We start from the raw sequence: 21,381 nt of genomic DNA, 5'->3' as shown, positions 1-21,381 counted from the left end.
TTATTTTGAACAGAATACATTGGATTTATGCATTTTTTGACACACATTTCTTAATTAAAAAAATAATCAGAAAACCCCATACATCTAAACCCAAATGTTCCTGTAGAAAAGTTAATTTGAGCTCCTCAAGATAAATCAAAGGAGTACCTTTGGGGGAGCTGGTAAGTATCTTAAGCAATCTACCTAGAATGCAACATTAATTTACAAAACTTCACTGAGAGAATAAAAATATTTTACATTTTAATATGAACTTATTAACCAGAAAAATGGTAAAAATAAAAATAACTGGTGAAAAAAAAATTAACTAAACTGAAGCTAGCTCTCACTACAATAGTTTTGAATGGCATTAGGTAAATATTGAGTGCAGAACTCACAGGACATTTGTGTTAACTTGTACTGCCCACTCTTGGGCAAAACTGCCAGGTTAAGAGCAATAGCTATCAATAACAATAACAAAATTGGTAGCAGCAGCTAACAGCTAACAATAGTTAGTAAGGTAGAAAAGTGAGCACAAATTTTCTGTGTGAATAAAGACCATTTGAGAAGTTATTTATCTAAAATTGATCAAGAAGACAACCACAATGGACTAAATTAAGCAGTGCCAAATTAATTCCAAAGCCAGCTTTGAAAAGAGAATTCAGCTTGAAAAGCAGTGTAAAAGTAGGATGAAAGTTTGTAATAGCAGGGATTGATAATGCAGTGCAAAGAGCAGTGGCCAAGCCCCTGGCATGCCAGAGGTCATCTTCTGGTGCCACAACCACTGCAGAGAGCAGAGAGAGCAGAGAGAGCATCCCCCTGGATGCTGCCAACACCCAGCAGCCACTGCTGGGCTGGCACTTTGGGGTGCTGGAAGGAGGGTAAAGCTGGGGCAGCCAAGTCTTCCAAACTTTCTGTCCCATAAAGGGGAACATGCTTGTACCCCATATATCCTGTGGGAGGAGTGCACGTGTTTCTCTGGATGGGGAGCTACTGAAACTTTGGGGAGTTACTTATAGAAAGGTGTTTAGACATTTTTGCCTACTTATTAATGTTGTGGGTTTTTTAAAATTTTAATTAATCTGTAGTATTGATCCTGCATACCTACTTCAGCAGTTATCAGTTAATTACATGTCATTAATAAATCATTAAACGGTTTCAATACTGTAAACAGAGCAGTTTTCCCCTTGACAATCTATATGTGGTTAAGATAATTCTAGAAGAGACTCAAGCACCTGAACAAATGTACTCACGTAGTATGATCAGTTAAAGGGCAGTGTTCTTCCTGCTCAGGATAGAGATTTGCTCCTCTTCCAAGCTGCCACTTGAATGTTTTTTTGATGTGTTTGGAATAATTTCCTGACACCTGTTCCAAGGCTGGTTGATGCCATCCACAGAGGTCTTTATCTTCAAAGTCACAGACTTCCATAACTTTGGAGATTAACAGTGATTACTCATGTTTATATCAAAATTGAAAATCATTAACATGTTACAACCCAATAAGCAACATGGAAATAAAAGGATTCAATTTATAGTATCGGTGAATACTGACACATTACTAACATGTATAATTTTTCCTTACAGATAAAATGTGATTTTTATATTTTCTCCTCTATTAGATCCTAGTTTTGGGAATGAAACAATTCATTTGCACCTAAGTTACTACCTTCATGTGAGTTCTGACCAGCTTTCAGGCAATTCCAATAATCTGTCATGTAATATACAGGGAAATTCATGTGAAATTCATCAGCCAAGAATCTGTGAGCTGCTGTATAGTTCTGTCTCCAGTCCTATAGGCTAATGACACTGGCAAATCATTGTACATTGTCTACAAAGTCCATGACCATAACTCTAAAAAGAAAAACCAAACCAGATTTCAAGCACTTGTAACTTAAAAGTTACATAAAAATGCATGTATTTGGTATTGGTATCAAATCAAGTTATTGTTGTCTTACTAAATAAATATGCAGCTGCCTTCCAATGAGTTTTTGCTTCCTGAGCAACAAAGTGAGCTTTCTACTGACCCTACTTAGGGTAAAGAAACCAACTTTATTTTCTGTTTCTGCTGTGAACATTTATTCTCCAGCACATGATCCAAGTTGAGTCTAGTCACTCTCAAGAACTTTGGAAGAGATTATTACACCTAAGTTTAAGTGACTGCTCTGAGACTTTTGCAACGGAAACAAGAATTTAACCCATAAACCCATAAAAACTGCTTCATCAAGAAATCACAGTTTGTCAGTAAAATATGCCTGATGTTTCCTTCCTTGAAGGCTAAAAATGGTAGACTAAAGAGAGAGTGAGTTTTGATTTATAGCTTGTATATCCTCACTAAGGAAGCAAACTGCACCCAGTGTGATCTCATGAGTTGCCCGTATGAAGATTTGTGTTTCCTGAGAATATGAGTTGCATTAAATGCTTATTCCTCTTTTTAACATGCTTTGTACACATTATATTTAAAGTGCCTCTGAGAAAGAGAACACCTCACTGTGACCATATTTCTCTTTCTCTTTCAGTCGTGACATTTTTAAGTCTTAGTTCAGCATTGTCATTTAAGTGATAAATTCCCATCTTGGTGATGGGAGACCTCAGAACAAATATGTAAACGTGTATTCTCCACAGTATTTATCTTGCTTAGAAGGAAAAGATGTTTTGTAAGGTAATGTCAATTTCTGAGGGGAGAAATATTGAGAGGGCTCTACATTTATGTTTCAGGGCAAGATTTCAATGACTGGTGTTTTTTCACACTATAGGAAACTGTCCAGTGGTACTTAAACATCGGATCCATTTCATCCAATTATTCCCACATAAGAAATAGATACAGGGAGTGAATGATACTGAGTGAGTGAACCTCACTGAGCCCTCAGCCCTGAGAGAGGTGATTGAATTCCCCTCACTATGTGTAATGAATTCAGAGTTTTCATTTTCAGTGACAATAGTCTGGCTTGCAAAGGCTGATGATGTCACTGTCTCTAGATGCCTGTCCCCTCATTAACTGGCTTTGGTATAGAGTACTTTCATGTACTGTTCTTTGAGGCAAAAGGAAGTCATTGCATCTTCTAAAATGCTACAGTGTGAACTGCTGCAACTCAGAAGCAATCAACGATTGTCTTAGATCTTTATGGGCATCACGTGTGGACTCTGTCCATTGTCCCCCTTACAGTGTTCCCATAAGAACCAGAGCATTACACAGCTCACTTCTGTGTGGAGTAGGCTGAATTTCACAATTCTTGCTGATGCTAAAACAATTCTGTACAAAAAACACCCTCAACAACCAAACAAGCAAACAAAACCCATGCTCACAGAAGTAGATAAGTGGATACAGTTCTCCCAGATGTCCACTCCAAACACGAAAGTTTTTCTCTCTTCCAGTCTGGACTAGTGAACATAAGATAGAGCTGCAAAATAATGTGTTTAAGACCCAGAAATTAGCAAGAAAGTGATTTGATCCACTCACCACAAGCTGATTCATCAGACTTATCAGAGCAGTCGGGTCTAAAATCACACTTCTGGATCATCTGGATGCAGTGGCCAGAGGCTCGACAGACAAACTCCTCCTCTGTGCAGTCGTTCACGGGGAGCGTGGCAGGAACTGAAGTTCCTGAAGTAGTTGTAGAAATAGTGGGCAAGTTTCCTTTGAAAAAAGACCCAAAAGGATGTTGAGCACCTGGACTGAGGCATTCCAGCTTTGTAATGATTTCTCCCCTTGCCACTGCCCCCTTTTCCATGGTATGGCTTCATTGGAATCCTGCCTGGACAGCTGAGTGACTTGGATGCTGTTCAGCTTTGGAGCTTTCCTCAGTGAAAGCACTAGTTTTGTCACACCATCCACACAATCTTTGACCCTTGCAGAATTTACTCCTCTAACTGATCTTTCAAATTTGGATTAACCCAGTGAGTAATTTCAAAAACCTAATGCTGAGACTCACACAGCAATCACAGGAACTTATTTTCCCTGTGAACCAAGGCTAACAGATTATTCAGATGATAATGGTGTTTTTAACATGTTGATTACTACTAGCTGTGGAAATTACTATGTAACCTTCTTACCTTGTAAATTTATTGCTGAAAAAAATTATTTTCTCATTAGAGAAATTATTCTGAGGTCACCACCTTGTTCCACCACCTCCTTTATATTTCATTGAAACTCATTACCACTTCTTTCAAATCAATTGTCTTTTTTGTCCTCCTATTCTTTACTATGCACCTTTCTTCAAGCGTACTCTCTTTTCTTGAAAACCTTTACTATTATTGTCTGTAAAAGGAATTTCCATTATAAAACTCCTTTTTAAAATTTAATAATTTATGAAATTATTAGCTGTAGTGCACAATGCACCTGAGCAGAACACCTGAGTTAATTAAAAAGTACATGTGAAGACTTTTGATATTAAATGTGTCTGAGATAGCAAGGAATTTTTTTAAATCCCTAAAGGCTGGAGCACTACTATTGATAATAAATTACCCATTTCTATTTTGTAGGATAGAAAGCAAGTCTATGACATTAAATAAATTATTTTCCAATCAAATGAATGATACTCTCAAAATGTCCTAAAACTCAAACAAAAGAATTATTTTGTATAAAGGGGAAGGAATGTTTTGAAGTAAGAATTTTGTGAATTGATAAATTTATCTACAACTCAGAATAACAGCAAGGACCTCATAGGTCAGAAATTTTTAAATATAAATGCCACATTCAAGCCTCTGCTCCTGATACACTGAGATGGAAGAAGAAATTTTTAATAACCATAGCCTTTACAACACCTGAAAAGAAAGGAGGATCTGACTGTTCTATTTTGGAACAATTTATTTTTTGTACTTTATTTAATACCATTTTGTCCAGAGCAAGCATCACTAAATAGCCTTTGGTTTGGGTGTTCAAATGATGTGTTGAAGCAGCACATTCAAGATTCAAAAGATTCAACATATTTAATGTTACTTATGAGAGACTTTACCACTAAGCTGTCAAGCCCATCTCTCCCTGTCAGTATTTGATCACTTAAAGTGGAACAAGAGCAATTGGGCAGTGCTTGATTTAATGTGCAGGGACAGGGGAACCCTGTTTTTTCAACCTGATCCAACTTGGGGGGGGGTGTGGTGGAGGGCGTTTAGTGTTTTTTTGATAGTTTTTTTGTGTGTGTTTTTGTTGTTGTTTTTGTTGTTGTAATATTTTTCTGGCATGGGGGAGATAAAATAAAAGCAGCACCCTGGACTGTCTCAAAAATTGCTCTCAGTTTTAAAAATATAGAGAACATCAAACCTGATTCCCGTCCCCCATTATACTTGAGTATTTTCATTTTATCTTTCCACATACAATGAGGGGTTTTATTTCTTAGTTATGAACTCTGAAACTCTGACCCTCTATGGTTTCCTATTTCTTTTTTGTTTTTAGAATTTTTTTCCTAATTAATTTGCAAATATTTAAAGATTTTCTGATTAGTTCTTTGAAGATTTTCTTTCAAGATTGTCCCTGAATATACGGGAAAATTCATTACCTGACTATTTACAAAAAGCCTCTATATCCATAATACTATAATAACTGCTTTACCATATATAAATATGGTAAAATACTAGATAATTATCTGCAAAATAAATATCATACACATTTGATAATTCATGTAGAACTAATTTTATCTATAAGAAATTTTTGGAGTGGCAGAACAAAATCCACCTGCACTAGGATGTTTTAGTGCTAGGATACAAATATTCAGACACTGTTTTAAATAGTTTGCTGCTCTACAGCCCTGTCATGACTTTAGAGCAACTGTCACACTCTATATAACCCTGCAGTACCTGCTGCAGCTGACAGTAGCCCCCTTAAAATCTCTTCTGTGGTGAACTCCAGGTCATGAGTCTGGTGTCTTAAAGCACACATATTTTGGGGTATAATATTTTACATTTCTGTAGAGATTATTCCACCCTTGGTAACAATGACTTTTAACAGGTTGCTCTATCACCTGAGCTATTCGTGTGCTGTCACATGACAGCAACTGGCAGAGTAAATACATTAAGAATTATTAGGGGAAGCTGGAAAGCTGTGTCAAACTGAATTGGCTGAATGAAAAGTCAGTTCATTTCCACACAGCTAAGTTCTTTTACCTTCCAGGAATCAAGATCTAAAAGAGTATGGAAGCTGCACACTTCCCACTAAGGATCTCTTTTGGGCCTTGCATGCACAGGAGAAATGACTTTGTGTTGATGCCTGGATATGAGGGTCTGAGAAGCAGGGAAACAAGTCTGAATTTCCTGAGTCACAGTTTAACCTGGCTTTTACTTTTCTAGAAGGAATATTTACAAATGACAGCAACGAATCAGCTCACAGCTTGTAGATGTGCATTTCAGCTCTTACCATTGTAAAGAGTACAGCCCAGAAAAGACACATCATCAAGTCCAATGTCTCCAGTGAAACCATCTCCTACGGTACCTTCCACCAAAATCTAGGAAAACAAGAATTGCAAAAGCATTTTTCAGTGTATAGAAGACTTCCACATCTCAATAAATATTTCTTTGATATCATTTGATAGAGGATTCATTTGCCATGTTTCATGGTTAGAATGAGATTGAATTTATTCTGGGAGATATAGTCTATTTAATGTCAATTTACAAAAGAGACTAATTATTATCAGCTTTCACTGGTGGCCACAATAATCATAGTGAACCATAACAGAGTGGTTGGCTTCACAAGGGTGTAAATTCACTGAAACATCACTGTGATATAAAATAATGGCAAGCCATTATCATAAATGGCATATTATGATTACCTCCTTTGGTACTTATTGCAATAACATTAATCATGGTTAAATATAGTACCATTCATTTTAAAAAATTATAGACTTTTATACAAATTTCAGTATGATGAGAACAATTGGACAGGTAAGAAATGAGCTATGGAACCTTTTAAAGAAAAATATTCTACTATTTCATTAGACTTGTCAATGTTGCATTTGCTTCATTATTGTCTACTGCCAGGGAATAGGAGAAGTTGGTGTTTGTGAAATACTCTCTGGAAGATTAAATAAACAGAACTCCTCTGTTCTGTCTGTTTCTGAGTGATAAATATCCAGCAGGCTATTATTGAAAGATTTGATATGAATATTTTTAGTTTAACTAAATAATAAATCCCCATATATAAAAATAATAAGGCCTTCTCAAACCACACACTTTGAAAAAAAAATGAACATATGTTTGCTGATCCAACAGGGTTAAAATACTGTTATTTCTTTGCCATTGTTTTAAATCTTTACTTTACATGCTACACACACATTCAGTTTCAGAAATGCTGTATAAAATTTCTAACGTAGTCTTCCCAGTTTTTTCCTTACTTCAGTAAAAAATTTCTACACATTAATGAAGTATAAATAGTGGCAATAGGACAGTTCTGCTTCAGAGTGCTGTTAGTTGTAATTTATTTTTGTTGTAATTTATTTATGTGCAATTTCATCTGTAAAGAATGGTTATATTCAACAAGAACCATTTTTCATATGATATGTACATAGAGATTTTAAACATTATACTTGAAATTTATTATCCTGTATCAGGAGGGAAAAATACTTTAAAAATGCAAAGAATGGCCTTAACCCTGTAAAAATAAAAGAATAATATCAGTCTAAATATGTCAACACTAACAAATTTGTTTCTGCTATTCTGAAGTTGCGTGTGAATTGTAGGTTTATTATTGATGCTGACATCACCAGAGTAAATAAAAATGATTACACTTCATTTATATATTATGTCCATTAGACAAAATAAATGAGTATGCTAAAAGAAGACAGGTATATGTCCCCTACTATGGATATGCTCCAGATGGGCCATTTTAGCACAAAATATATTTCATGTGAATGACAACAGTAAATTACAGCATTGCTTTTTATTGCTCTCACAGCAGTATGGGCTTCTTATTTTTCCCTCAGGATACCCACAAATATTCTTTACAATATTACCTCAGGCTTTTGGGTTTTTTAGATTAAAATGGGGACAATGCTACAGTGCTGGTAGCAATAGCAATAAAATGGTTAGAAATGGGAAACAGGATAAACCAAAACAACTACTATTTGAAAAACCCGTGCAAAGAAATTTATGGCTCCAAAATGACAAATCTCCTTCCACTGTAATTTTGACTGGCAATCAAACAGCAGTTTAAATATAATTTTCAATTTGTTTTCAAAGTATGAATGATTACCTACTTGCAATTAATTACTTATTAATTAGCTCAAATTCAGAAAAAGAGGCAGTGAGTTTGTTTAATTAGGCAGCTATTAGTAAGATAAACCCAAACACCCTCACAAATACATTAATTTTCCATTAGATGGATTGTGCAATTGTGGATGTCACTGCTGGATCTTCAAGGAGCTTCAGCTCCCAGTTGCCTGTGCCCACGTCCCCAGGGCTGACAGACACATGGGCTGAGGACATCCTTATATAACATTTCCACCAATGTGTCCTTTAGGGAAGTTGCACTCTTGCACCTTAAGCAGGAACATGTTTTTAAAGGGATTAAAAATATCTAAAGTTAGAAGTGACAGGGCACAGATTTCTGAGGGAATTGAATTCAGAATACCCTTATACTGATTATCATTATGATTGTGCTGTTTAAAATCTCCCCACTCACATTATTTTTTACATTTATCTATTCACTTGTGGAGTCCGATGCTTTGACATATAGCATGAACTCATTAGCAACACCGAAAATGTAATATTGGCATAGGTATACACTTAAAACTGAAAATAAAACCAATTTATGAGCCTCAATACAGAGCATGGTGTCTGCAGCTATGGTTAAACTTTGACCACTTAAATTAGTTTGCCAGATGTAATTCTGCAAACTTCATAAGATACTACTAAGCAACCTTTAGGAAATTCTTCTGCTGTGAAACTCATTTCACATTGCTTTTATTATTTGAATGAGAATAAATAGCTCCCAATTTCATGTTTTCAGAAGTCTAAGATCCAGACTCAATGAAATCTATAAAGGTTTCAAAAGGTATTTGACATAAAGAAAAGAGGGGAAAAAACTCAATTCCATGACAGCAAACTGTATTAGAATGACACTCTGTATACATACAAGGAATGATCTCTTAGGATTTTGAACAAAATAGGCTTTTGAAGAGTGAAGTGACGTTATGACAAGTGTTACTAGAGGAATTACAATGGGTAATATTGTTTTGTACAGATGTTAAATTTTTACAGTAATGCTCATACAAGCATATTTTAAGATAGAATGGAATTAATTTCAAAAACTGTGGCATATTCAAAATTCTGAGGGTTTCTGAATGTCTAGGAAATAGTGATATTAGTTCTAAGGTATTTACTTGTAATTTAGACAAACAGTAACCCAGGTTTGTCACAGGAGATGTTAACACTGTTATTTAGTGATTTTATTTCTAGTTAGAGCATGGTAATTTTGATTAGGTTTCTATGATGATTTCTGGCAAGAAATCATGTGATTTGGTTTGAACAGGAAAGAGCAACAAAGCAAATAACTGAAAAACACTTTTTCATAAAAATCTTGTTGCAACTTACTGAAAGCAAAGTAATACATATTTCACTGCATTTCCCTGAAGTAACTACCCCTATTTTTAATGTGGTGATGAATAAAAAGATTGTATTATAATGTATAACAACTTTTCATCAAAAAAGCAACAAATTCCTTATGAGGTGATGGAACTTTTGTAATTGTACACGAACGACAAGCCACAGAACGAAGCTTCAAATCCTCTTTTTTGTTAAAGTATTTTCATCCAATGATCATCACAAGTCTGGTCATAAGTCTTCACTGTAGAATGTTTTTTTCAGGAACACATTAACATGTAATAATAATAATAATTCATTTATTACAATTTCTCAAGGAGTACAGTAAAAGGGAAACTATTTTCCAAGAAAACACTATTCTTTCAGAAAAAAAAACAACACCCGAGAAATTTAGATTTGATTTTGAATTTTTGAATAGTTATTAATTCATATCAAATACGGTATTTACTGCATGCTGAGTTCAAATATTTATTTGGTAATTTATTCTTCCTTGGCTTTGTTTCTCTTCTTCTTCAGCTGCTTTCTCTGCTCAGAATTATCTCAACTGTGGACTTGAGATTACTCCCCCAATCTCTCATCTACTGTCCATTAGTTGCATTCTCTTTACACGGCACTGAACTGTTCCTCTGTACCTCCTGCAAAACTCTCTGTCTTAGGAAAAAAAAAAATAAAAGAATGCATGTGTTGTCACAGTCTGTTCCAGCTTTCCCTCTCTTAGGGGATGATTTGGGCAATCAGAGCTGTTATGTGCTGATTGAAACCCTTCTAACCCCAAAAGCAAGCACAAGGGGAGATCTGCCATCAGCTTCTGCAAAGATTATCAACACTGGGTCACCACATAATTTTTATTACACCCACTGAAAACCTCAAGATCACACAGCCCTTCTCCAAAGCTCATCAGCCCTTTTTTTTCCATGACCATTAAAAATGCTCTAGAAATTAATGTCTCAAGACTTCAAAAATTGAAATAAGTCCTTTCACGCAGGTGTCCAAATGAATTGTTACCAGCATTCTTGAGGTTACACATATCAACTGTGAAAAATCTTGTGTCAAATATTTGATGTTTTACAGTGCTTGGTTTTACAAGATACTGAAAAACACTAGTTCTAGCTCAGTAAAGCACTTTATCACACTTCACTGTAAGCTTGTGAACCCTCAATGCTGATTTATGATGTTTTTCGTAGCATTTCTCTAAAGTGCAAGGATTAATCACATTTCTATCCTGTTTTAGACTATTCACTGATACTAGTGGAATTAATAACTACATATTCTGGGAATCTTTACTTTCCCATATTATGGCCACAAAACTTCATTCAAGAGACAAGATCCTATTGTCACTTGAATATTAGCACTGGAAGAATTATTGCAGAAGTATTATGTCAGTATTATTGTCAGTGCCTAAAAATTTCTGAGATTCTAGGTATATAGGACAACATGTTTAGCCTGCCTACTTGCAAACTACTATATAGCAATTATAATTATGAAACTATATATAAACCACCTTAGGTTCATGGTTAGTTCTGACTTAATCTACAGGGATATACAAAGTCTGCTCTCTTTTCTCCCAAACACATTTCCCCTCAGATTTCAAATGTAAATAAGTAATATAGACAAACAAAACCCCAAGATTCTGACTGAGTTACTATATCAAATATCTGGGACTTCTTGTCCTGAGAGAAGTGTCCCACATTGACCAGGATGACTGGTTATGACCTGAGTCCCTCCCTTCTGAACATATCATGACATAAAAGGCTGCAGAAAGATGTCTTCACACCTCTGTCTAGGAAGCCTGAATTGGGCTGAATGGACAGATTTTATCTGATCTATGCACTATTTACTGCTAAGGCAATTCTTCCATGCTGAGATAAGGAGACATGTACTTCTTTCTTTTCAGTGCTTGTGAAAACATTTGTGTAATAAACAGTGAATTATCTGTTCAGCAGCAAATTCAAGTGAATCTAGAATCACTAGAAAGGGATCACTACTAGAACTTCTGTCTAAAGATGTGGACCTTTCCAGACCCAAAGGAATTTTCCTGACAGTCATATAGAATTGCTGCTTCTACATCCATGCACATGGCCTTAACTTCCCAAAGTAAGAAAACAATAACACAGAGATATCACCAGAACTTGTGGGTTGACATGAAATCCTGTCTTCAGTACAGTTAATGAGAGTTTTGACATGTATTTCAGTGGGAGTAGATTTCTACATTGTTTCTTAACTCTGCTATAAGCATACTCAATAAACAAAAAGATTGTAAAAAATATTTTTAACACTCTCTGCTTGATATGAAGCATAGCACTACAAAAGAAAATTTAACTAAATGTTCAGCAAAGTACAGCTTTCCTGTTTAATTTTCAAAGATGGCTTTTAGATCCAGTTAAGTCATGAGATAAAAGTAACTAACATTTTCCTTCTCCTTGAAAAGTTATCCAAGTCTCATTTTCCTGTTCAGCAGCTCTGATAAGTAATATAGTAATATCAATAGGAAATGTGGAACAGTATTCTTAATTTTCAGGAAAATGAAACTCCTATCTTACATGATGCCCCTTGTATTCAAATGGCCCAACACAGTTTCTCAGTGGGCTGTGAGTTCTGAAAGGTGGTGAAAACTTTTCATTACTTCATGTTTTCCAGATTTAAAACATGGGCAGAACTTGACCGTTCAGCAGTGAATAGAAAGTCTATTTGTATTTTATGTGATTTCCTTTGAGCAGCCTGCATGTAAATAGGGGAAAAAGGGATAAAAACCACTCACCCCAACCCCATTGTTCTCTCCCCTCTCAAGAAAAAACAAATTGCAAGGAAATGACAGACATGAAATTAAGAATACAATTTTCACTGGAAAAGGCATTATAGATAGGTTTGAAATTCTTATTCCTTGCCCCCTTTGTGCACATGTTGAGACTTGATGACATCATGACAAATCTTCCACAGCATATCAATAAAACAATAGCATAAGAAAAGAATAAAAAGGAATAAATTATTTCTATTGTTAGAGTGAGTTATCTCTTAAGTATTCCGATAGCACTGAACAAAAGGTGACTATCTTTCCCAAAGACCTGAAAAAAGTCCACAAAATTTTCTCTGAAGGTTTATACAATGTATTTTCCTGATTTCTTGTGTGATTTCCTTGTTTCCACAGTTTTCTATGTTCTGAAATTCATTTATCAAAAATGGCAAAACTGTTGTTTAGGAATGACTTATAAAAAAACCCACACTAATTTTTCAAATACATTGCATTGCATCACACATATTTTCAGTATGAAAATTCTCTGTAGGTACTGAAGGTATTGAATAGCCTTCACTATCAACACAAAGGTCACCACCAACCACAAAGTCTTTTGGTTATTTTTCACCCCTTTCCACAATTGCATTTGTTCCCACATTGTCCACTCTATGTGTATATTGTTTATGACCTAGACAGTGGACTAATTAGGAAACCTGAGCATGAATTGCCCGAACTAGAGCCTATGCAAGTTCTGCATGAGGAATGAACATGAGATTGACATCTACATTAGTAAATTAGACATCTTCTGTTCCTGGCCCTCCACAGCCCCTTGAGGCTGCTTGTGAGGATGGGACATGGATGAGGGCTTAGGACCTACCAGTGCAAGAATTAGAGCTGCCATAGCAAAAGGCATTGACACCTCAACAGGACAGACTTGGACTAGTCCACATGATGTGGGCTGACAGAGCAACCTCTGGCACAGTTCGGACACCCTGACTCCATCTCTGCACATCACACCTGCCAGGACACATTCTGAAAAGGCGTGAGTGTTAAATATAAGTAAGACAGCAACTTTTTGGGGTTTGGGTATGTGGTTATTGTTTTTGTTTGTTGTTGTTTTGATTTGTTTGTATTGTTTTGTTTTGTTTAAATAACTTGGGAATTGTGTAGGCTTTGTCCTGGGCTTCGTACAAAAGGTGTGTCTGGCCAGCCAAGGGAGGTGATTCTGTCCCTCTGCTCCACCCTGGGGAGCCCACACCTGGAGTGCTGCGTCCTGCTGCGTCCAGCTCTGGATTGCCCAGCACAAGAACCACATGGACCTGTCAGAGTAGGTCTAGAGGAGGGCCAGAAAAAAATGGCCAGAGTGTTGGAACATCTCTCCCATGAAGACAGCATGAAAGATTTGAATGTAGGGAAAGGAAAGATCTGTAGATCAATGTGGCAGCATTTCAATACCTAAAGCTGGCTCATAAGAAAGACAGAGAGGCTTTTTTCCAAGACTAATATTGATAGGATAAGGGGCAATGATTTTAAATTGAAAGAGAAGAGATTTAGATTGGACATGAAGAAAGAAATTTTTTGCAATGATGCTGAGAATCGTGCTGTCAGGTTGGATGAGAATTTAAGCAACCTTTTATCTGGTACAAGATGTCTCTTCCCATTCCAGTGCATTTGGATATTTAAAGGTCCATATTAGCCAATTAATAAAAACTTGCTCCAGAGCCAACTACATACAAAATACAGTGTGGTATTGTACAGCCTGAAACCACAGGCTGTACAATACCACACTGAAAAAAATGAGAATGATTGTAAACAGAGCAGAAACCAAAAGCACAATGTAAATGTAAAAACCACAGAGTATTGTGCAATATGCAAAGAGGTAGCAGAGGTGAAAGAATTCAACACACAGATCAGAAACAAAGAAGAATAGGCAGAAAAAGAGCTACTGAGACGCAGCAAATATCTCTAGATATCCATTTATTTAAAGTAGTACTTCAGGAGTAAGGATCAACAAAAGCAAATGGTAACATTTAAAGGACAGGGCAGAAAAAAGTAGAAAAAATAAAAGAGCTCCTGAATACCATTCTCAGCAGATTATTAGGGGAAGTACAAAGGAGAAGAGTAGGAGAAGGAAGATGAGAAATGATAAATTTAAAATTGAAACTGAAGCTGTTTTTTGAGTGGAAATCCGTGCTGTCTAAATCGTTGTGTGGAAATTGGTAGCAGGGAATGGATGAAAAGCAATAACATAAAAATGATCACGAGTGAGTATTGGGCATATAATAAATGTCTTAGTGAAGTCCTTGATAAGTTCAGAGCTGCTTCAACACCAGATTTTAATGAAAAATATCTATCTGACCAACTAAATGTTAACACACTCCTACTGGTATATCAAAACACACTGAAATGAGGCCCTGAAGAAGGAAGCAAGCAGACAATCAAATCAAGGCAGAAGGCTAACAACACTTGACAAAAATAAACTGGGTTCAGTGAGGAAAATCTGAAATCACAGGCAGAATTCCAAGGAGAGTGATCCTCCCAAGCGCCAGGGGCTCTGAGCAGCACGGTGCCTCGGCGCGGCGGCGAGGGCGGCTGTCCGGCCAGCTCAGGGGACTGTCCCCACGGACTGCAGCACCCACAGCAAAGCCACATCCCGGCTGGCAGGCAGGGCTTCTCAGCACTGCATGGCAGGGGGACGTCACTGCCTCGCTGTTGTGCTACTTGCCCTTAAGAGACCTCCCTTCTGATAATTTGTCAAGTTACTTATTGACTGCATTTGTAGTTTTGTGTATCCAAAACATCCCTCAGCAATGAACTGTACAACAGACCATCCTAAAATACTATTTGCTTTTGCTTGGATTGTGTTACTTAATGATTTCACAGAATACCTCTCTTGTCTCTATTCAGAAAAATCACTAATGACCTATTTCTATGAAGCTTCTCTGTGACACTCTTGATTTGATGTTTCTCTGCTACATGTCAAGTGTTTCTGAAAGGAACACAGTTTACCCAAGTGTTCTATAAATGGTCAAATATGTCCAATTTCTTTTTCCCCCAGTTTAATGTTCCAAAAATAAAGGTAAATACACAATTACTTTGATTTGTTTTCTTTCTCCCTTTGCTTTCCTCACTAGGAAATAACACTTTTCCTTGGCACAATAAAGATTAATGCACACTCTTCCAGAGAAGTTGCAGGCAAAGAAATTTGATTAAGTTTGATCAGCTACATGTTCCGGAATATACCAGTATTAAGTCCAGTATTTCAACCTGATGCCTATCAATTAATGATTAGAGAAGGCTAAAAAATCCACGAAAGTAAGTCTACAAAATTATGATGTTACAAACCCTACTAAAATATTCTTTCTGAGGGGCTGTGAAATCGGATACAAGATCTAAAATTTGTAATTTCTGTAGTTCTGATGCTTTTTACATAGGAAATGAAATTTAAAATTTTCTTACTTAAAGGATATTATAGCTAACAAAGAAGACTACTAATTCATTATCTTGTCTTAAATTGGTAAAAAGGGTATTTAGTTTACTATAACTCCCCCTGTACTATTCATGTATAATTATCGCCACTAGAAATGCATGAAACACATTGCATTCTGAAACCTCACATATTGCCTCAGTGGACTCTTTTTGTTTGAAACAGAACCCAAACCACTATAAAACTAGTTTTTAAATCAGAATTACACCAAAATTTCCATTTACCACTGCAATTCTGAGTCTTCTGTTACAGAAATGGCTGGTGGGGTAAGAGTGTTGATCAATCCTCTCTTTTCTTAAAAAAGTAATTGCAAGAAACAGCATGAATTGCAGAAATAACTGAGGAGGAATTTTTGAGATGCCCTATTGCTTATTACATAGCAGATCATCAGAATCCCCAAAGAACAACTGCCAGCTCATCTCACTGAGGAGTGCAAAGGAAGAGGAGAGGGTGAAAAGGCAGAGCAGCCTGTGAGTGTAACATAATCCACTTAGTACCTTGTGTATGGTACTTAGCCATTCCTATCTCTCTTCACAAGAGGAGTGACAAGAGCCTGGATGTAAATGATGTATGCTCACTACACATGTATTCGACACCAAACTGATAAGTCAAAGTCATAACAAAAACCATAATATCTGTATATTAAAAAAAAAATAGCACAACATGAAAATAAAAGCTGTAGAAAGAATTTTGTTTTATACTTGTGTTCATAGAGCATGGTGTTATTGTATATTCATAGCAAATGTATCATTCTAATTTTCAATCAATATTCCATTACTTTCTAAGCTAACACTTAATTGATAAAAAGATCAAAATTATTAGAGTGGATTTTTTGTTTACTTTTCTTAACCACTCGTAAAATAGGAAAATATCAAATGTATTCTATATCTACTTAATTGCAATGTTGTTTTGCATTGTTTATATTCTTCTGAGTTTGGTCCTTATTCACACTTAAATGGAAAAACTATTACATTTGAAGGGACAACTAAGGTTTTATACATGATACTTAGAATACTAATTTTTTTAGTAATGATATATAGCATTAGTAGTTAACTTAAATATTGTACTTGTAATTTTAAATTTTATAAGAGCCAATGAAGAAGATGCAAAACTGATCTTTATAAAATCATCATAAAATGATGATAGACTCCCTTATGTACTAACATTTTTCAGTATCAAAGATCTATTCCCATCTTTGTTTACAGAAATAAACATAATCTGCATGAGCAAAGAGGGAATAACTGTATTAGGGTAAAGGTAATGATTTTTTTTTCAATAATACATTTTGCAATATAGTAAAGTTGCCCTAGGTCTCTTAAGACAGACATGGTAGGTATGTGATTTATAACATGACAAAAAAGGGAGACTACAGTGCTCAAAAGGATTGAGATACAGAATTCTGTCCTTTTTCACATATCATCATTTCCTTTTCTGTATGATCAGAAATATGAATAAACAGAGCAAACTAAGAGAGTACATTTTTTTTAAAACAATAAAGTAGAATCTTTACACTTTCTTCTGAGCAGAAACTATTTCAGATTTGATTATTCCAAGTATGATAAAAGCAAATATTATTTATCATCAATATGAGTAGGTTACCATGGGAAGAATCTTATTTTACTACCTTTTCAAATATTTATCTAAAGAAAAGACATGTAAGTAATCTCAGTATGAAAATAAATGCAGAACAAGTAAAGAGACAAGGACACTAGACAGTGGGTTTTTTTTCCATGTTGAAACAAGTATCTCATATAATTAAAAGGAATTGTTTATAGGGCACTTCTTTTTAGCTTGAATTTTTCTAATTAAAAAATGTATAATTTCTTGCAGATAATGTTCTTTGCAGAAGAAGAGAAACTCTGGATCAATAAAGGTACAAAATTTTTATAAGCATGTGTATTTGGCACTTTTTCAATACTTTCCAGCAGCAGTACTTGACAGAGGTGCTTAATTTTGTCCCAGAAAACTGCATTCCTTTTGTTTAAATAGTTTAGCTCTAAATTTGCTTTTTCCTCCTCCAGCAACTCCCATTGTTCTCACTGACGTCACATTTAACACTCTGGTGTAAAACATCTGATGGAACAGCAACAAATGTCACCATGGATTAATGGCAGCTAGAACGAAGCTTTCTTGACAAAATTAAGATTCTGGGGCTTATTGGGAGCAGGTGGAGCCAAGGGAGTCTGCTGTTGCCTTTGGGTTTCTGCCAGAGCATTCAGTTAAAGGGCCCAGAGTTTCATACCTATAGAGTTCAAAACTTTCAAAAGGGAATCTGACTTTCAAGAGGTTCTCAAATGCCTTTCAGTGCTGCTGTGAATTTTTGGCTGACAGCTCCTCCTTTTCCCAGGAGTTGGTGTATAGGCCCAATTGTTTATATGCTCCCAAAACTACCTTCCCATGCTTAAGAAATTAAAAATGTGAATTTGAGGGATTTGATATTTCTAATGATTATTTCTCTGACTGGGGTCAACAAATGACTTACTTAGATAGGGAGGAAAGAGGAAGAAGAGACATCTCAGATGTATGATTATCCCACACACTTAGAAGAGAAAAAGCAAGATGAAGATCTGACTGACAAAGACTTAGACTATCTTTGGTCCTAGAGTCTAAAATTTTTTATTCACTAGGAATCTCTGAAAATCCTCAAAGAGCTGACGAGATGCTCTGGTTAGAGACAGAGAAAATTATGAAACCAAGACTTGTATTTTAATCAGAAAATTATTTATAAGTTCTATCTTTTTTTTAGATTTTCATGAAAAATATCCATTCTCAAGTGAATCTAAACATTTCATTTGAAGCATTGAGGTGACTAAGCATGTGGTGTGAAAGCAGTGAAACTCTATGGGATGTGGGGAACACAATATAGTGAATATAGAAGCTACAGCTTTAATACTGTTACAAAGCCTGTAGACACCCTGAAACTGAGAGGCTGCTCTAGTACACATCTCAGAAGAAATACATCAAATGTATTTAAACATTATTCACTTAAAAGAAAGCTTGGAAAGAGAGAGAAAGATTAAAAAGACATCAGCAGTTGGTAGCTTAGTAGAAACAGAACACAACTTGGTCTCTTCAAAACTTTTGAATTTTGAAGTATTGTAGATTGTGACACAGCAAACTCAAGATACACAATGCACAATAATGAACACCAGATCTTGATCCCTTTCTTCAAAACGATCAAACTTATACTCCATGCCCATCCAAAATGACTTTGAGAAACAAAACTAGATCAAAATAATATAAGATCTTTGAAGTTCCTTTCACATAGCCTCGCAGGTACAACAGAAAACCCTACAGCACTCACAGATGAAAAACATTTGAGCTACTGAATAGACCTTCCTAACCCTCAGGAGGTCAAATATAGGACATGTGGGTTTAGCTCTTTAGATAAACCAGTAAACATAAAATGAGAGGGAGGAGGGAAGGGAAGGGTGCGGGAAGGGTGCGGGAAGGGTGCGGGAAGGGAAGGGTGCGGGAAGGGAGGGGAAGGGAAGGGAAGGGTGCGGGAAGGGTGCGGGAAGGGTGCGGGAAGGGTGCGGGAAGGGTGCGGGAAGGGAAGGGAAGGGAAGGGAAGGGAAGGGAAGGGAAGGGAAGGGAAGGGAAGGGAAGGGAAGGGAAGGGAAGGGAAGGGAAGGGAAGGGAAGGGAAGGGAAGGGAAGGGAAGGGAAGGGAAGGGAAGGGAAGGGAAGGGAAGGGAAGGGAAGGGAAGGGAAGGGAAGGGAAGGGAAGGGAAGGGAAGGGAAGGGAAGGGAAGGGAAGGGAAGGGAAGGGAAGGGAAGGGAAGGGAAGGGAAGGGAAGGGAAGGGAAGGGAAGGGAAGGGAAGGGAAGGGAAGGGAAGGGAAGGGAAGGGAAGGGAAGGGAAGGGAAGGGAAGGGAAGGGAAAAAGGCTTTGATAGCATTATGTTTATATGCCTTTATATTTCTACAAAAGGTCTTGACAGAGAATAAACACTCTCCTTCCATGTGCCTCTTTGCATCCACAGAAGTATTAATGACTTTTTCTCCAAAGAGGATAGAATTTCTCTCTACTTAAAAATAGTGTTTTGGGAAATAATAATGAACAATCTAAAGAAAATACTGCACTATATTATATTTAAAAGGAAGGTGGAAGATTTTTTTAAATAATATGATGTAGGGGAGAGGAGGGTGATAATTTTATGAACAGTTGAGAATCAAGCGAACCAAGGTCTCCTCGAATAACCTTGCAGAATATCCTAGCTGGAATAAACAGATCACAGGTAATCAAAGATAAATAAATCAAAAATAAATCAAAGATAAAGAATATATTTTATATAGATTATTTAAATGTCAAGATTTATAGCTGTAACTTACTTTAATCATATCTTTTTCTAAGCAATTTTTTGACTCTTAGTCTAACCTGGCAGCCAAATATTTTGTATTAATATCTTTTCTGGCATTATATAATGAGAAATTACCCTATATCTCCTTAAAAGTAAGGCAAAGGAGAGGATATTCTTTTGAACAGTCTTTACATTAATGAACCAAACTGTTTTGTAGTAGATTTGGATAGGATTTTTTCACCAAATCCTTGGAAACAAAAATAGTATCCATTTTAAATAACACATATTTAAACTCTTAAAATCAAGTTGTTTATGAGGAAAAGTTAATGTAACTACAAGAACAAAAATATTTTACATATTTCTTTAAAAAAATCCTACAAATGTATTTTGAAGCAAGATTGATCAGACAGCTACAAATAGCTTTGAGATTGTGCAGTCATTTATACACTCTCAGTGATTTACCATGCAGCAAATAAACACTTCACAACTTAAAGGGATCATACCTGAAATGGCTTAGAACTTCTGATGAAGAGCGTCTGCCTGATCCATCTGTTATCTTGATTTCCAAACTTGTACCACAGCAGCCACCCCTTAGTATTACTCACAGCTCTCTGGAACACTGACAGCCTATAAACTTCTTTTCCAAACATATGATAGTGAAAGCGGAAGACACAGGTCCCGTTGCCAGAAGGGCTGAAGAGAGGACTGAGCAGAACTGCTTTATCTCGGAACTGGCGCGGCTCAGAGGACTCCAGGTAAAGGTAGTGTCCTCTGGCTGTGCCCGTGGTGTGATCCTTCAAGGGGCCTGTGTTAACCGTGGGGGTTGGACCCCGTATTCTGATCCAGTCAAAGTCGTCCTGCACGTCCTGCTCCCAATTGCACAGCCCGTTTTCAAAGTTACACTGCAGGTCAGGGTCTGAAATGTAAAGAGAACACACTGTCAAAAATGAAAATAAGCAGTATCAAAAGGGCATAGTGCTTGAATATATTTTTTTATCCTTGCAAATATTTATTTCCCATACATATCTGTCAAATTGTACTTAATTTATTGAATAAAGAGAACTGTGAATAAAATTATCCATGTTATTAATTTTATACATTATTAAAATTAAAGACTGTAAAGTGCTTTAACTGAAAGTGAACAGGTCAAAGGAGTTAAATTGAAGTTAATTGAATTAAATAAACTCCACCATGTCTTGTACGTATGTGTGATAAATTATCTAATGTACTTTTGCTTGGGAGATGTGGTCCTAAAAACGTGTTGGGGTTCAGATCTTTATTATCCTCAATAATATTAGCATGATAATTTTATCAAGGCTAAATCACAGAACTTATAAAACAACTGCATTTTTTTACTTGA

The 21,381-nt window shown here is 36.2% G+C and overlaps 1 protein-coding gene across 1 annotated transcript in view; it reads right to left on the bottom strand.

The window, feature by feature from the left end:
• Positions 1-21,381, bottom strand: part of MALRD1 (MAM and LDL receptor class A domain containing 1) — a 230,822-nt gene that overhangs the window by 148,590 nt on the left and 60,851 nt on the right. The window contains exons 17-20 of the mRNA XM_063413520.1: positions 20,525-20,937; positions 6,323-6,410; positions 3,434-3,610; positions 1,230-1,407 (exon numbers count right to left, since the gene is read on the bottom strand). Coding sequence (XP_063269590.1) covers positions 1,230-1,407; positions 3,434-3,610; positions 6,323-6,410; positions 20,525-20,937 — 856 coding nt within the window. The remainder of the gene's footprint in view (positions 1-1,229; positions 1,408-3,433; positions 3,611-6,322; positions 6,411-20,524; positions 20,938-21,381) is intronic.

Source organism: Prinia subflava, chromosome 1 (assembly GCF_021018805.1).
Source record: "Prinia subflava isolate CZ2003 ecotype Zambia chromosome 1, Cam_Psub_1.2, whole genome shotgun sequence".
NCBI classification, from domain to species: Eukaryota; Metazoa; Chordata; class Aves; order Passeriformes; family Cisticolidae; genus Prinia; species Prinia subflava.
This window is presented reverse-complemented; position numbering and strand designations above follow the sequence as displayed.